The 17,288-nt window shown below is 34.7% G+C and overlaps 1 protein-coding gene across 1 annotated transcript in view; it reads right to left on the bottom strand.

Moving 5' to 3' along the window:
- Window positions 1–17,288, bottom strand: part of NBAS (NBAS subunit of NRZ tethering complex) — a 180,774-nt gene that overhangs the window by 55,299 nt on the left and 108,187 nt on the right. The window contains exons 43-46 of the mRNA XM_062573114.1: window positions 15,643–15,893; window positions 14,580–14,914; window positions 6,093–6,311; window positions 4,853–5,055 (exon numbers count right to left, since the gene is read on the bottom strand). Coding sequence (XP_062429098.1) covers window positions 4,853–5,055; window positions 6,093–6,311; window positions 14,580–14,914; window positions 15,643–15,893 — 1,008 coding nt within the window. The remainder of the gene's footprint in view (window positions 1–4,852; window positions 5,056–6,092; window positions 6,312–14,579; window positions 14,915–15,642; window positions 15,894–17,288) is intronic.

Below are 17,288 nucleotides of genomic sequence, written 5' to 3' on the forward strand. Positions count from 1 at the left end.
CTCTAATCAGATTACTAATGTTAGCAAAATCTTTTATTTTTCAAAAGTTCTGATTTTCTACTGAAGAGACAAATGAATTCTATTGATGGCAGCCCTTTCCATAAGCAAACTCAAGAAACTACCAAATACAGCTTTTGTACGAAGCAAGGAGATAGCTTCTGCTGGGGAGATCCCCCCTGCACACCACTCACTGCAAGGGCTTTCACTTTGAATTTTGTGCACCAGAACGAGAAAGCCAAGGGAGATAAAAGCAGTTAACAAAACCCAACAACACTGCTCTTGAATATAAGCACCTATAATTACGCAAATAACTGTATTTTCCATTCAGTGCTGTTTCTGAGAGGGTCTGAGAGTTTTTAAGCATGCGGAACTATGCTATTGAAAATATGAAGCCAGTAAAAAATTTAAATGATCTTTTACAAAGGCAATACTATCTAGAATCTTTTGTGAGAGTCAGTTTATATTTTAATGATAAGAGACACTTTACTGTATCTGAAGGCAGGTGGTGTAATCATGAAACTGAAACAAGGGATGCGCTTTCTGAATCACAGTCATGCTACGATCTGTGTTTAACTTTCATGTAAATCACTGCAGCTAACCTAAGTTTTCATATTCATACAGACCTATTTCATTTATGGTTACAGTACCCTAATTAGATTCCCTGTCAACGTATCCACCGAAAATCCAAGGAAATTCCAGTTAAATGGATTTATACCTCTATGACTACTACTTTAAAAATGTTAATCCTCATTAAAAAAAAAAAAAATAAAAAAAAAAAATAAAAAAGCTTCCCAACATGATGTATTCAAAATGATTGTATAAAATAACCACATTGTATAATGTATCCAAACTCCATTAAAGAAACCTTAGGAGTTTTCCTTTGAAATGCTACTTTTATTGAATAGTAGTTCAGCATTTCAGTCACACAGGCAAGACTTTTTATCGTATTTTTTTCCAAGAATGCAGAAATGGAAGTGATACACAGAATGCTTTGGTTAGTATGTTTTCATATCTGTTATGCTCTAGATTGAATGCTAACATGTTGGTGCAGCATACAGACACATCCAATTCCATTTATATTGATGATATCAGTGCCAGCAGGCTTAAGTGATGCCAAGCAACAACCTTTCTTTCAAACACTTACTTTAAGAGTGAAGTTACTTTATAATATTAACCCCTCATTGAATCTCATAATAGGGAGGATTTTGTATCAAGTATTTTCTACTCTATTTTATGCTAGATTCATGTTCTTTACTATTCTTCGTGATCTTTACTATTTTATTAGATAGCCTTTCATTAAGTAATTCATTAAGTTAATTAAGTAATGTGAAAATTATCTACCCCACGACTTTCCTCTCATCCTCTTTCAGACAAGGAAGTAAATGAATTGGGCATCTTGTTTTACAATATCTTGTGTTGGTACATCAGTATGTATTTATAGGGAAAAAAATCATTCAGAGAATGCAAATCACATGCCAAATGAAGAGTGGGAAATTTCTGAGTATATCAGAAGCCTCTAACCAATTCCCCTTCCTTTACTCCTCTCATTATACCCACTGGAGAGATATGTTTTCCCTTTTTTCAATGAAGTGCTGCACCGAAGTTATTGATCATGGTCCTTGCCTGAGAACTTTAAATGAACTTTCCAGCTCCTAGTCTTGAGATGCCTATAAAGAACTAATAATTCAATTCACAGAAAAATGAGTGGAACAATGAGTGCAACAGAGTGGACTAGAGAATTTTGGTAGGTTTGTCATAGTCCTGTTAACGAGACTCACTATACTTGAATTAACTGGATGGTGTGAGCTTCATATCCAGATGTATTGCATTGCTGTATTCCAGTTATGGACAGCAGGATGATGATCATTTAAAGCCAAATTATTGCTCTCCAGATGGACAAACTCAGCCAAGAAAGACAATGATACACATGTTGCTATGCAAAAGCTCTATTATCGCTGAGATTCCATGATAATTCTTGAACTGAGTTGATAGGAAAAAACAGTTTCTGCCAAAGATGACTGCAAATATTTTGAAATTCTGCCTTGTCTTCACCTGTGGCACGTCACTCTGCTGTAATATACACATAAATGCTGTACACATGTGGACAATTCCATTCTAGAATTGTTTCTGTATTTTTCGTTTGTGCTTTCACGTCATCCTACTAGCAAGAGTCTTTCTGCATGCAGAAGAAACAGAGAAATTCTCAAAGTTCTATGTTTTTAACTATCACTTAAAAGTGATACAGGATCTAATAACCATATAATAGTGGAACACTTTTATTTGTTGCTCTTATCTCTTCCGAAGAGAAGTACTTTAGAAGAGTTTTGAATAACTAAATTAAGTGAGAAATATCTGTTCATTTCTCATCAATGATATCCAATGGTCTAGCTCCTTCCTCTTGTCTTCGCCCCCTTCCAAAAAGAAAGAAACAAACAAAAAACTCAAACATTTCTATGAATCACAGATCTGATGGTGTCCTGTTTGGGATATTCAGTGCATCATGCAAGGCAACAGGTAACACTGCAACATCAAATCCAAGGGAGTTGCCTCAGCTTAAAGGAAAAAAATCCTCTGTTGAATTAATTTCAGATGAAATAATTTCAACAGAAAGAAAAGCAGAAGTGAACATTTTTATGCTGTTCTGAAGGAGAAAGAACACCACAGACAAAACAATTCTTAACAGCTCATTGATAAACTGTCAACAATAATGGCAAAAAACCTTGCAGTCTTCCTGCTGGGAACAAAAATACTAACAGGGATTTAAAATCCTAGAGCTTCATTCTCTGTTTTTGTCCTAAAAATATCAGAGCTCAGCTCTAGTCCAACCGCAGCAGCCACGTAGCCTGGTCATGTTCTCTGGCCGAGTTATTATAACAGGGAGCATCAAGACTTGGCCACTTGCATTCCTTGATAGCAAAGAGAACAAGTTATCCAGCAACAAATATTCAGGAATTCTACATATTCCAAAGCTTGTTAAAGAACAGCATCATCTTCATAGGCTCATGCAATCTCAACATATCACTGTCAGCGTGCACTAGCCTCAAGGACTGTCATTTGAGCTCCCAAACCACAACCCCTACCATTTCATTATTCTCATGAATATCTTAACTTTCTTCACTATGTTATATAAAAGGCAAGAAAGGCTGGACATCAAAGGACATGCTTAAGTTTCATACCTATGTGGCAAAAGAATCTTGTAGCTCTGGTGATTACAAAAGCTGTAAAATCACTTACCAAATCTTAAGAGTTATTACGAGAGGCAAGCTGGACTACAACTGATCATTAAACACAATGAAGGAAAATAAGCATCTCACAGAAAGGCTTACCAAATAACATGCTTGTTTTCTCTCAGTTGTGCCCGCAAACCTATTTATTTAAGTGTTTTTAATGGTTCTCTATTCCCAGAGATCACCATATTCTCCCAAATATCAGACACATTAAAATGTTTTCATTCTCAAATTTGTGAATCTAAGCCATGTCCTTTCTGGGCTACAAGTCAAGAAATACATATGCTGCTGATAACCAAAATAGCCAAAATACTACTTAATGCAGGAATCTTCCCTCCTTCCTTGCCAGGGATTCGAATTGATACTACTGAAAAAACTCACCATGATTACAGAGGTTTTAGACTGTTTCTGTCAACTGTTAAAAGTTTTAATTCCTAAGCAATGCAATAAGGAATACAATCAATTCAATTCAAAGATCATCGTATTGGAGCTAACACAATTAACTTGACATAGTATAAACTCAGCTCTTTTAAACTGTCAATGAGATTTTAAGATGCTCAGCATTAGCTGTAGCTCATGCTGCTTTACATCAACCATGTCTTGTGAAAATCTCTATAGAATTATTCAGGGATAAGTAAGTAAGAACTGCTAGAATCTGGTTATTTTGAATTCTCTGTTCTCCTAGCCTATTTCTCCCTAATTTTAACTACAACAGATGACTCAGTTCACTAGGGCTGTATGAACAGATTGGTTATTTGGTGCATGTAATGCCATAGAAAAGACAATTGCTAAGGATTTGGAGATGTGAATCCTGAAAAAAGATGGAGATGAGGTCTCAGTCCTGGAACAATGTGTCAGAATGCTCCTAGTACGATAGTACTAAAAGCAGTAAGAAACAGTAAGAGTGACAGAGTTCAACAAAACAGACTATATCACAAAAATCTGTTTCTCTCCAAAAAGTTTAGCTTTTTGGAGGAGGGAGGAAAGGAAAAAAAAAAAAAAAAAACTCAGAAACACTCTTTATGAGAATAAGGATCAAAAATACATGGAAACTTGAAATAATTTAAAATATATTGACAGAAAAATATTTTGAAAACTTTGTCAATAAATGAAAATGCAAAAATAACAAAAAAGCCCACATTAGTCATTTCAAGGGTGCAAGTTGTACTTCCTCCTGCAGGATTTGCTGCTGCTAGACATCTATTGCCCAAAATATTTGTATCATCTTTTCCCACCCACTGTTCGCTCCCAACAGCCAGGTCTTTTGACCCTCTATTTAAGAGGAAGAATTACATGCAATTATGTGTAAACACTCCAAAAATTCAAGAGTGTGAACACACACACACAACAATCATATTGTAAAGCCAAAGTTTGTAACTAAAAGCACTGCCAAGCGAACAGAGTTCTGTGGCTTGTTTTGTTCAGACCACATAGACTTCCTGAACTCAGAAAACTACAACAGTCATCTCTAAGCATGACATTGTATCTTAGCAGGAGCACAAATCGTCTAAAACTCCTTTTCTATCATTCGCCGATTTTTTCCAAATCCAGAGATTCAAAGCAGAGAACAAGTACCTACTATAAAAACAAAGAAAGGTTCTTGGGCCTAACTATGGCATACTTACCTTAATGCACACAAAATTTCCTTAATAGCACATTGGACAATATCCTTGGGAGAAAGACCTAGATCTCCGACAGCCACTTGTAATAACTGTTGTATCATGTCCAGAGGCTGACCATCCATACACATAGCTACTGCTTGGTCATGAATTTTTTCTCTCTCTGATCTTGACAAATCATATAAATAGCCATACTTCTGTAGTATATCCTGTGAATAGACAGGTTTTGAACATGAGTCAGGACACCCTTTATTTACAGGTAGATATAGTTCAGCGTCTTTAATTCTATCAAGACTTACTATGAAACAGGAAAGACTGACAGAAGTGAATTTTCAAAGACCAGGCCAACAAAAATAAAGTTATAAATCATTAAAAAAAATATGACAAAGCTTGACTTCTATTGTTACTACTCATGGTAACACTCAAATCAAACATGTGATTAGTAATCAGGTTTTTATAATAATGCATAATATTCTTAAGGAAACTTTTGATTTGTGTAAGAAGTTTTCTACAACAGCTTTCTATTTTTGTAAGTGTGCTTTGTAATCCAAAAGTTAGTCATACAAACACTACTGTTCATGTCTAACAAAGCTGCATTTGCAGAAGCTTTGAAGAACATCTTGTTAAATTGTGCAAAATTGGAAATAAAATCTGAAGCATTTTATTATTATTTGAACTCCTCAAAACAATTACCATGGTCACACTTTTTAAAACCAAAAGGAAAATATAATACTTCCTTGAAGAAATTATACCTTTGTTCAATAGTAGCAGCTACTCAATGAATTAATTAGTTTCTATTCCTCTGGGACTGCTCAGGTAACACCAACACTGTTCAATAAAACTTTCCAGTAAATTACTCAGGTTATTTTTTTTTTGGTACATTTATTGTTGTTGTATACCACTACGGACTCTAAAACCTTCTTTGCATTCTAGACAAGAGCTTTCAGCTAAGCTTTCTCGCAGCTATTTGTCCAGTGACAGTAAAAATAATGGATCTTTTTTGATTAGATTTTTAGAAGAAAGAATAAAAGATTTTGAACACATTAATAGGTAAAGTCAGAATGTGTAATAAAGCCAAATGAATCTCTAAAGACAGAACACTGAGAGTTTCATAAATTTCATCAAATCTAAATCTCTAATGAAACACATAGAAACTTGGAACTGAAGTTTCCAAGGGAAAGGCATATCCAGAATACAGTTCCAAAATACTTAAATAAATGAATACGTGAATGTAATTTATCATTACCTGTTCACTGTTTTTCAAGTAAGTGATAAAACTATGACTGAGCGTTTCTAGATGAGCAAGAGATTGCTTCAAGTGATTCAGACATTTTTCATAGGCAACAGATGCATTTTCAGCACCTTCCATGTCATTTTCAGAAGGTTTTTTTCTTGATTTCTCAAAAAGATGTTTGACTGCTTTAATAGCCTTTTCAGTGACTTCTATCCTGGCTTCAACTGTCAGCTGAAAAAGATTAAAGAATATTTAACTATTATCATTATTTGTACAATATCATTTGTATAACAGCAGTGCCGAAAGGTTATATGGCTCCATCGTATTATAGTATAGCATAAAATTAGGTCAAATATTATATGAAAGAAAATCTGACATTTTGAATAGCATCAGTTTTCCACATATATTTTTGACTTTTGTCCTTTGTGTTTTATTGATATTGATTCTGGCTTGTAACAAAACCTATAAAATCTATTTTCCAGATAATTTTCACTGCTTTTCTAGACTACTATCTTATAATCTGTATTTTTTTAATTCTGCATTGAGAGATGTCTGGAGATGATTTTGGAAGATAACCTGGAAGTGAAAATTTCGAAAATATAAAAAGTATGAAAATTAAAGTTGATTTTGTTAGGTTCAGATAACTGTTTACAAATTATCTATAAGACTATAACCATAGTAAAAAAAAAAAAAAAAAAAAATCAAGCAGTATGAGGTCTACACTATCCAGACAGTATGAGGTCTACACTATACGATTTTCACGTACTTATCTTGGGCCACATGTTTCTATATGTGCTTGTACACTTACTGCAACTACTCCTGCTTTCCAGGTGAGGTGCCAGTACAGGCAACCTACACATAATGCTCCTATTGCAACAAAGACTTTGCAGCTTTTTCAAGCTTTTCTCAATCTCCAAACAAAAGTATATGATTGCAATTACTCATTATTTTATAAAACTGTAGACCACAAAAGCGTACAGATATATAAATTTCTTTCAACTCACAAATTACACAAAACACCAGTAGTAAATGATGTTGACCCTCACAACCAGAAGTATCCAGCCATTAGACAGAAACAAGAAACTCTGCTTTTTCCACTAAGTTTATCATAAAGCCTGAATTCCAGATATAAAATTGTATATTCTCTGAACAAAGTTTCTTCTTAACCCTCCAGCTACTATGAAGGGTCATTCTTGTGCTCAAGAATGGAATCTAGTGCTTCCAAATGGCATTCCATTAGGAAAAAATTACAGATCTCCAAGCTTCTAAAAACGAAGTGTACTGATGAAAAGCAATTTAGGGATAGAGGTGGAAACTCTTTATACAGTCAGTAGTTGTGGCAAACTGCTGTGCTGTTAGGTCAGGAAAGACATTACTTCAATTAGCAGTCCAAAGCAAAGTCTGATAACTTTAAAAGCTCACGTATAATTTACGTGTTCATTTAAAACTTTACTTCCAGTTTTAAGAATGCTTACAGTATACTTTCTGATAATTATCACAGAAAGAGGAAAATTAAGAATATAACAGCATCCTATATGAGAAAGTTAAATTGATATTTATGTCATGAATCAGACTACCTATCTGTAAAGCCACAGAAAACTTGATAAATATAGTTAATAGAAAGTTTTAAAGCACTTATGGGATTTATTTCCTGAAAAGATGGTACATGAATGAAACTGATTATTTTTTTAGTGCTGTTGCTCTGAACCACAGTAATGATCTATTGGACACTGTCAATGGAAAAAAAAAAAAAAAAAAAAAGAAGAAAGAAAGAGTTACTGTGAGAGCTATGAAATATTGTCAGCATTCACAGAGTAAATAGGAAGAGCATTTTACCATTCAGTTCCAAAATCAGCTAAGCTCCATTTCCACAAAAGCAATTAAGTAGGATTTTACTACTTGAGAACAATTATCTCAGCATCAGGTTTTATTATAAGCAGGGAAAAGGTGTAACCTTGATATTACAAGAAATTATGATGACCACAGATGGATTTTGTAAGTCTAATAGCGGAAAAGATGAAACCAGCTACATATTTCATTTATTTCTCATTCTAGTGTACATTCTAATATTCAAAAAGCAATTAGAAGGGATGGAAAGAGCAGACAATAGAAATATTACATCTAACTGTTATGTCCTAGAGAAATGTGTGGATATGCCACATGTTTAGAAGTCACAGTGCCATAAGCATATACAAATTAAAGCATTAAAAAATACAGATCCTTTCCAGCACTACTTTTATTTTTGCATTCATATTTGTGTAATGATCAAATACAGCTCTACCAACATATCATTTTCTGAATATTTCATTCCAGAACATGAATAGCTATCCTCCATATTTCTAGTCAGCTTCAGTAATGAAATTTGGTATCATACTCAGTAACAATAAATAGCGTTAGGGGCTAGTTAATTCTTTTTGGCCTGTGGAAGAGTGAATTTTTCTTTTTAAGAAGATTTTACAGTTTAAAGAGACTTTTAATTCTACAGGCTATAATGTGTAATGAAAAAATTTAAAAAATCTGTTTTAATTTCAAATCAAGTAACATCACATACAATTCTAGCTCAACAGATTTCACTCCTCGGGATAAGCTCATTTCCTTCAAAAGATGGAAGCATTAAGAAAGTATAATACAAGTAACATTCACTTGCAAATGAAGACCCTGACACTGCCACTCTTATTGCCACTGATTAATGTGGAACTTTGAGATGGGGGCAACAGCTCCCATTTTCATGCAACAGGAACCTTCGATGCCATCAGCTCAGGTTCGGTTCCCTCATCTGCCAAATCCCAGCTTTGTATTTTCCACCACACAAATGTTTTGTAGCCACAAGCCAACCAGACATACTGGAATGAAAAACAAATTCCATTAGTTAATTTAGAAGTAGCTTAAACTGATATGGAATAATAAAATATGTTTCCCAATCCCTATACTACCATTATTTCATTATTTTGCATTCATATGGAGATTGGCATGAAAGTTCTAATCTATGTAAGGAACGAATTAAAGACATTAGTGAAGCTTCCTATGATGAAATCTTAAAACAATTTTAATTAAAATAACCATACTAATGACAAGGTAAGGAAATATTTAGAAGTGCACTGATATCAGAAAAAGAGATACTTTCAACACCCATGAAGAACAGAATGTCATACATGACAAACTGAATAGACTTGACCACGCAAGTGATAAAAGAAACAGAGTAATTCAAAAGTCAGTATTTGAATCTAGTTGTGCTTTATTTGTTATGTGTTATTGTTACCAAATTCTTGTACATGTTCAGGCAATGTTATGCAATGTCTTTTGCCTTGGCATTTTACATGGTGTCAAGAAACTAATGAGCCAATCAAGAGAAATCAAACATTACTTGGAGCTCATTTTAAATGCTGCTTCATACATAATTATTCAAAAGGGGTATTAGAAGTCATTAAAGCTGAAAAAGAAAATGATACAAGCTGGTATCCAGAATCATAATGGGATCTCATAACACACTCATTTGGTGTGCAGTCAAAATGCAGACATTGTATCCCAACTTAAAGGGCGAGCTCAAACATTACTCAATTGGTTAGAGAGTGGTGCTAATAATGCCAAGGTCATGGGTTCAATCCCTGTACAGGCTACTTGTTTTGGGGGTTGGACTAGATGATCTCCAGAGGTCCCTTCCAACCTTAGCAATTCTATGATTCTATGATAAGTTAAGTTGGGATACATATCCCAACTAAATGCCTCAAAAAGGCATTACCAACTCAGAGGCAACAGGAGTCAATATTTCAATTAAAGATTTTAAGCTGAAGGCAGATTCTTCCTTTGCCCCAAAGGTTGGAAGAGAAATAATAAGGGACGGAATTGTAAATTAAGAAAAATATGATCAGTTATAGTTTGAATGGATGTGTCTGAGATTAGAAAAGGCAGCCTGCCTACCTGAAGAACAGCCCGTGAGTTTAAAGAACATTCCTTCCTCTATAGAAGACTTAGCTAATTATGCTTTTTATTCTACTCTTGCAGCTGTGGCCTTCTCTTACTAATTAACATATTATGACCATCCTCATTTGTAATGTGTCCTCCATGATGAAAATGCAGTGAAATAAAGAGTTTCAGTTTGTTGAGGGTTTTTTTTTTTGGTTTTGTTATAAATCACTGTGGTACTTCTCTCTCTCTCTCTCTTTCTTTTCTTTTTTTTTTTAAGATAATGTTTATCAGCAATGATTATGGCAATGACCTATGAGCTCTGAAACAGATGGTTCTTTGATGACATATAAGGCTACCTAGCACAACCAATAAAGCAATGCTATCAACAAAAGGGCTAAAAAAAAAAAACAAACAAAAAAAATACAATTTACCTCAAACACTCCATGCATGTCACAAAGGAGAACAAACAGAAAACCATAAAAAAGGCCAAAAAAGTTGATATAGTCATTACTATAATTACAGCTTTATGAAGAAAGCAGTGCAATATAATAAATAAGTAAATGTAAATACAGCTGCCAGAAGAAAAGATGACAGGCTAAAAACTACATACATGAACATTAGCAATAGCTGTACCAAACAACTAGAAATCTCTATTTTTCATACAATCAAGCAGGTTATGCTTACCACTCAGCAGGGATATAATTTATTTAGTCAGAAAATTTTGAAGAACAATTCAGAATTACAAGCATTTCTGAGTAGGTATACCACAAGCAAGAATCCTCTATTTACTTTTAGTAAGCTATGGTAGTCCAAGGATCAATGCACTTTTTCAATGGGTGAGGATAGTAAAGAACTTATCATCTGCTTTGTTTACCACAGACACAACTGGTACACTGGAGAAAGCAGAGATCAGTGCAATTAAAGACAGAGGCTGAAAATCAGATCAAAAAAAGTTATGAAAATAATGAAACACCTCGAAGGGGAGGGAAAAGAAAAAAAAACAAACATGAAAGAACCACAGAAACAGAAGAGGACTTCAAGAGGTCAATCCATACAGTTTATCAAAATAAAGTGATTTCTGCTAATGCCAAGTGTGAAATGAAACTTTGATTACTACCTCTTGAGTAGCTGTTATTTCCAACTAGATAAATTCACATTAACAAAATGGTATTTTAAAAAAATAAACAGTGAAAAATTAACCACTGTAACAGTGATTGTACTGGACTCAAAGTTACAAACCCTCCAGAATTAAAGAGTATTTTCTAAAAGATACGCTGTAGTTCAAAAAAATAGTAAGTTTTAGGAAACAGCCTGATCTGTCTCATACCCAGTACATTAACAGTGTTCCTTTGTGCTCCATGACTTTTAAATTCCCATCAAAGATACATCTTTGCTCATACAGAGAGACAGTTTCCACCACCTAATGTCACTTTTTCTCTTAACTCTTATGGTTGGGGTAAGGATGCTCTTCTTCCAGGTAGTAACTTATTTCTACTGACTGCAATAAACATAGGAGAAAAGAAACTGAGTTCTTGCATGAAAATATACGTGCACCAATGCAGCAAACCTATACGAGTCCTCCTTTGTATGTGGAATGTTAGTTGCCTTCTCGTAAGCACCAGTGGGTTCCATTTCTCCAGTTCAGACTTTCTCTCAACTCCTTTCCCCAGTTTGCATTGCTCATTCATCTACCTTTCCATTCAGTCACTGCTCACTCAACTCACCATAACTCTTCTGTCCTCAAAGATAATTATTCTTCAATTTTGCTATCACTTTTCTCTCAGATGTTGATGTACTGGCAGTGCAGAGGGAGCGATGAAGAAATAGCAGCTACAGCGTGGTCACACAACATATAAATACAACCTATTTCTGTATGTGACTCTAAGAAAGATTCTGTAATAAGTAAGACCTACAGATGACCCTCTCTACTTTCCAAATCTTGAGGGTTTTTTTCAATCTATGCTTCATGCTATAATTGTGACATTACATGTAAATGGGAGTTTCAAATGTTAAAACATGCCCAGAGAGGTTGTGGAGTCTCCTTCTCCGGAGATATTCAAAGCCCGCCTGGATGCAACCCTGTCTAACATGCTCTAGGTGATCCTGCTCGAGCAGGGGCATTGGACTAGATGATCTCCAGAGGTCCCTTCCAACCTTACTGATTCTATGATTCTATGAAACATGAGCTTTTAATAATAATAATAATAATAATAATAATAATAATAATGATAATAACAACAACAACAACAATAATAATAAAGTAAATGGAAGGGAGTAGATGAAGAAAAAGGTCCATTCTGTCAGAGTCCAACACCTTCCTATTCTTTACAACTTCTAATTTTTGGTGGGGAGAAAGTGAGCACTAAATCCATGTGTCTCAATTCCCTTTTGTACAATTAAGTATTCCGTTTCCAGGCTCTCTGGCATATCAAGTGATATTCAAACAGAAGGAGGCTTCCTATGGTTGGCAGAATCTAGCCTGTTACCTGCTTCTCCTTATTACTACTGATATATTGAAGGAACGGGGATAACGTTGTTTTAACACTCCAGAATAACTGTCCTGTCTCACCTACTTAGCCTGCTTCCCGTTACCCCTCATTACTTTAGACTTTTGACTGTTTCTATACTTTCCCTGACCAAAAGGAACTTCATGGTAATCACCATGTGTTTTGCAGTCCTCTATCTACACTGAATATCTATATGGAATTATGGAATTGTATATCTGTCACAGCAATGTGAAACTGATATACTAACAGTTCTGGGCCATAAAACTGTGACAGAGAAAAGCAACGGAATAGCGAGTTGAAGATAAAAGAGTAGGTGCAAGAGGTGATCACATGACTAGCACTGATTCCAAACAATAAAATTTTGTAGACCAAAGGCAGAGGAAAGAGACTTCTGAGAAATAAGAACAACAAAACTGAATATTTTGAAATTTGAATAATTTGAAAATTATTAATTGGATTCCAAGGCAAGACAAGCTGGCTAAACAATTGTTTCATTCCCAAACCTAGTGCAGAGTATACACTAAATCAGCTCAGTGGATCAACTACTTCAAACATTTTCAGACTTTGCTTTATGACTCTGAGTTCTGGCCAAAAAGCTGGCAGATTTCTGCTGCAAAGTTCTGTTCGGACAACTAGCACAACACACTTACCATCAATAGGTTCTTCCCTTTACTCCTACTCATTGTAAGATGCTAGAGAAGCAGTATTAGAATTCTAAACAGAAACAAATCAAACAAACTTCAGAATACACACACAGTGGAGACAACCCATCCTCTCCCTCCAGCAAGGAGTAAATAAGAAACATTCTTGAAAGGTCCGAGGTACATAAACAGGAAGAGTTTCAAGTGGCCGCTACCAGCGGCCATAGATGAAGCCAAAACTTCATTCTTGTTAAAGCACAGTCATCCCCTGGCTACCTCAGTCCAGGATCAAGTTACACAACTAAGATGTCAGCATAATTGTCAGTCTTTCCAGATATGCATAAAACTGTCAGTAGGTTTATATGATATGACAGATCAATGCATGATAAATGGGATAACAGTGCTGTTGAAGAAGTTTTTGAGCCAGCTGAAGAGACTAGCGATTAAGGGCAGTAACTGACCAAAGTATAAATTTGGAGGTGACAAAGCTGTTGCCATTTTCCCAGGGTTTCAAGGAACAGCAAAAAAAATTTTTAATCAAACAAATTTTGGTATATAAACAGGTTAAACAAGTCCTAATAAATTTATTCTAATATTCTGGGAACACTAAAACAGAAGCAAACATGGAACAAATAACAACTTATTGAACAGGATGAACAAACAACTTTGGAAAATAAGCACAACCCAGAATAGAGAAGACAAAAAGAATAAAGGTCAGCATTCTTCTTAATTATCTTTTTTAATTTCTAACAAAGTCAGTGAAGATAACATCTCAAGATATTGCAGAAAGAAAATAGCTAAGGAATTTCTAATGCTCTTTTTTGCTTGGTAGTAAAAATACTAATACCGCTCCCCCCCCCCCCCACACACACACACACACACAGATCTGGTTGTATGTGCTAGGGCCATGAAGGCACATTCTTTCAAGAACAGGGCTTTCAGCCAGATGGAAATTATGACAGAGTTTATCATTTATATTATTACACTGCCTAGAAACCATATGCACTGGCTCAGAACTCTTCCCTGTGGAACATCCTATTCAGAATGCAAAAGTCTGGTGCTAAGCAGAAGCCTGCACCACAGTGAATTTTTAGGATTAGCACAATAAATAAATAAATAAATAAATAACAATATCTGGTTCTCTGTTGCCTCAGAAAATAGACTTTGGAGTTCATAAAAATCTCTCTCATTCATAGAGCTAAGTCCTCTAACTTACTATTAAACTTACTATTAAAAACAAATAAAAATCTTATCTATTATAACTCTCATAGAGAGAAGAGATAGACAGAGGAAGGTAGGTTGTAGACTAATGCATTAATAAATTTATCAACTCTCCCCTCCCCTTAAAATGCAAACCATGTAAAAATTGCAGAGAATTTCTCTTTGGCACTATAGTCAACTGCTCTTTATTAGAGGTCTGAAATTCTTCAACCATATCTGCTTACCTTTGTGACAGCTTTTGAAGAAAAGGTAATTTCATCCAGAAAAGTGATAATATCATCTGGATCAAGTCTATCGAAATACTTTGAACATACATCATATGCATGTAGCCACTCAGCTATGGTTTCTGGTATTTTTTTAAGCAAATGGTGATCACCATTCCAGAAAAGTTTTGGTAACCAGACAGCATAAACAGAGCTTGGTGACAACATACTGCCATCTTTGTTAGGAATTTTGGGAGCCAGTTTGGAAATAGATAAGATATTTTGACTTGTGAGGAGGGGCTCCAGTATTCCTAGAGGGTTCTCATTTTCATCTGTTAGCTTTTTGTAATTGAGACCTACAGACAGAAGGAGAAAAAGGCAAATAAAATAAAAGTTATTAATAGTTAAAATATATTCATAGTCTCTACATTTCTGCATAAAAGAATCAGTACTAAAACAGTATCTGCAGAGCTAAAAAGAATCTCATTCCATACAGTATAAATTTTTCTTAACTTCACTCTGAACCTGGATGAAGATTCATTCAGCTGAAATTCAAGATACTACTATTTGACAGTAATAAGCAAACTGAAAATGGTGTTTAATGTTTCAGAATATTTTCCAGAAGCTCGCATTATTAGACGCAATATGTAATGTTTGTGATATATTACATAATTAAGACTTTTGAAAAATAATTAAAATACTGAAAGCACTTATGATAACAAATGCATCGCCTTCTCTTTTGAAAATTATGCTCTAGGATGTTCATGATTTTTCTTTAAAGATTTATTGCATGCCACTGTCAGAAATTTTAACCTGCATCACCACCAGAAATATTTTAAATATTCTTTTTTGCTTACTGTGATAGACTAATCAAAATTTTCAATAATACAGAGAAATGGAACTTACTCCTAAAAGGCATAACAAACCTACTAAATTACCAGCATAAGTATACGCTTAAAGAAAATAAAAAAATAAAATATGCGGCTAGTGTCAACAAGCAAATTATAACCAAGATAAGACATAACTGAAGAATTCTGATAAATACATACAGCTATAAAGACAAAAGAATAAGTAACTCTCCTACCTGGTGCAACTGCTTTGAATTTTTTCAGGAGTCGGATGTGAGTTTCAGGTTTAACAGTATGCTTCACAAATTCTGAACAACCACAGTTTTCAAGGAGTGTAAAATAATAAAGCAATCGCTGGTGATCTCTGCCTTCAATACTTGGGAAAACATATTTAATCATGTGTTCATGTAAGGCTTCAGGATTGGTTTTTAAAGTCTCAAAGAGACCAAGACTTTGTGCTCGCTCTTCTATTTCTACTGTAGATAACCTAGGTTTAAGTAAGAATACTGATTTTAAAGGCTTGGATATGCTATTAAATATAAAAATTCATCAGCATACTTGGGAGACAAGATGATATTTTTTCTTTGCTTAAGCAGTAAGGTCAACTGTGTAAGTAATTTTTGCAGTAAGCATTCATTCACAAATATTTAGATAGTTGTTATTCACTGCAGACATAAGCTAAGAACTCCAGTATTTCGTGATCTTGCAATAGAGAAGAAAAAGCTAAGCATACTTATCTGTACATAATTTTTCCTTGCAGAGGATAGTAAGTTACTTGTGTTTATAATCCAATTATAGTAATTAAATCAGATAAAAGAGTTTCACTGACATTTCATATTTCAGTTACAGGAGATATTTCTGTAATACTTATACTACAGTTGCTTTACAGTTTTGTCCAAAAAATAACAATCCAATTGAATTTTAACATGGGCATTCCTGACATAGAGCATGCTTTCTGTTATTTTGGAAATATTTTATAAAATAGTCTTTGAATTGATTAGAAAAAATGTAATTATTACCTAAATTTAGCATCTTCCATTACTTTTTTGCCATAATATAAAAAATTATACATGATTGTAAGTAGTGTGATAGGGATTACCATTGCACACTTTTGCCCAAAACTGTTCAGCAATTTAGAAAAAAACTGAATCCAATAATTCAGAACAAAATAACTAGATGACTTCCTTGATTCAGCAGTATCCAACCTGCATCTGCTGTACTGCCAGAGATAACAGAATATACCTTTGGCTTGGAGGGATGGGTCCGTGGGAAAGGAGGCTGACTGCCTTCTGCTCAGTGGTCTTATGAAGAGAAATATACCACCTAAGGTGGCATACAATCAGACACTGGGGAGAGTCAAGGTTATAGCCGTTCCTAGGTGAGTCTTTCCTGACTTATTTCCATAGCTCTTAGATAAAATTTTCACTGGGGAAATGCATAAACTACAGATGAGAGTTCCTTGGTGCACACCAAAGGGTGGGGAAAAAAAAAAAAAAAAAAAAAGGAAATTCTGTTCAGCTTTCTTTTACGGAGTTAGCTGGACATGTCCACATTCATGCTGTGTTCGTTGTGAAAGGGTCAGGAAAGGTCTTCCTGTAGAAGTGAGACTGGCTGAGGCCAATACAGGATTGTCTGACATTTTCATAAGTTTTCATGGATGAAAATTTGAAAGACAACTTGATAAAGCCATCAAATTTGATGTGTTAAGTATGAATAATAGTGCCAAAAAGATACTGGTGGGCAAGAGGCAATTTTCACTGCTAATACCTCTTATAGTAACTTAGGCTACATAAAAGCAAGCACAAGCGCTCATCTACTACAAATTCCAGGATGTGATAGGTTGGGAGAACTTCTAATTGGACAATAGGATTTTCTAGCATCT

Source organism: Rhea pennata, chromosome 3 (assembly GCF_028389875.1).
Source record: "Rhea pennata isolate bPtePen1 chromosome 3, bPtePen1.pri, whole genome shotgun sequence".
NCBI classification, from domain to species: Eukaryota; Metazoa; Chordata; class Aves; order Rheiformes; family Rheidae; genus Rhea; species Rhea pennata.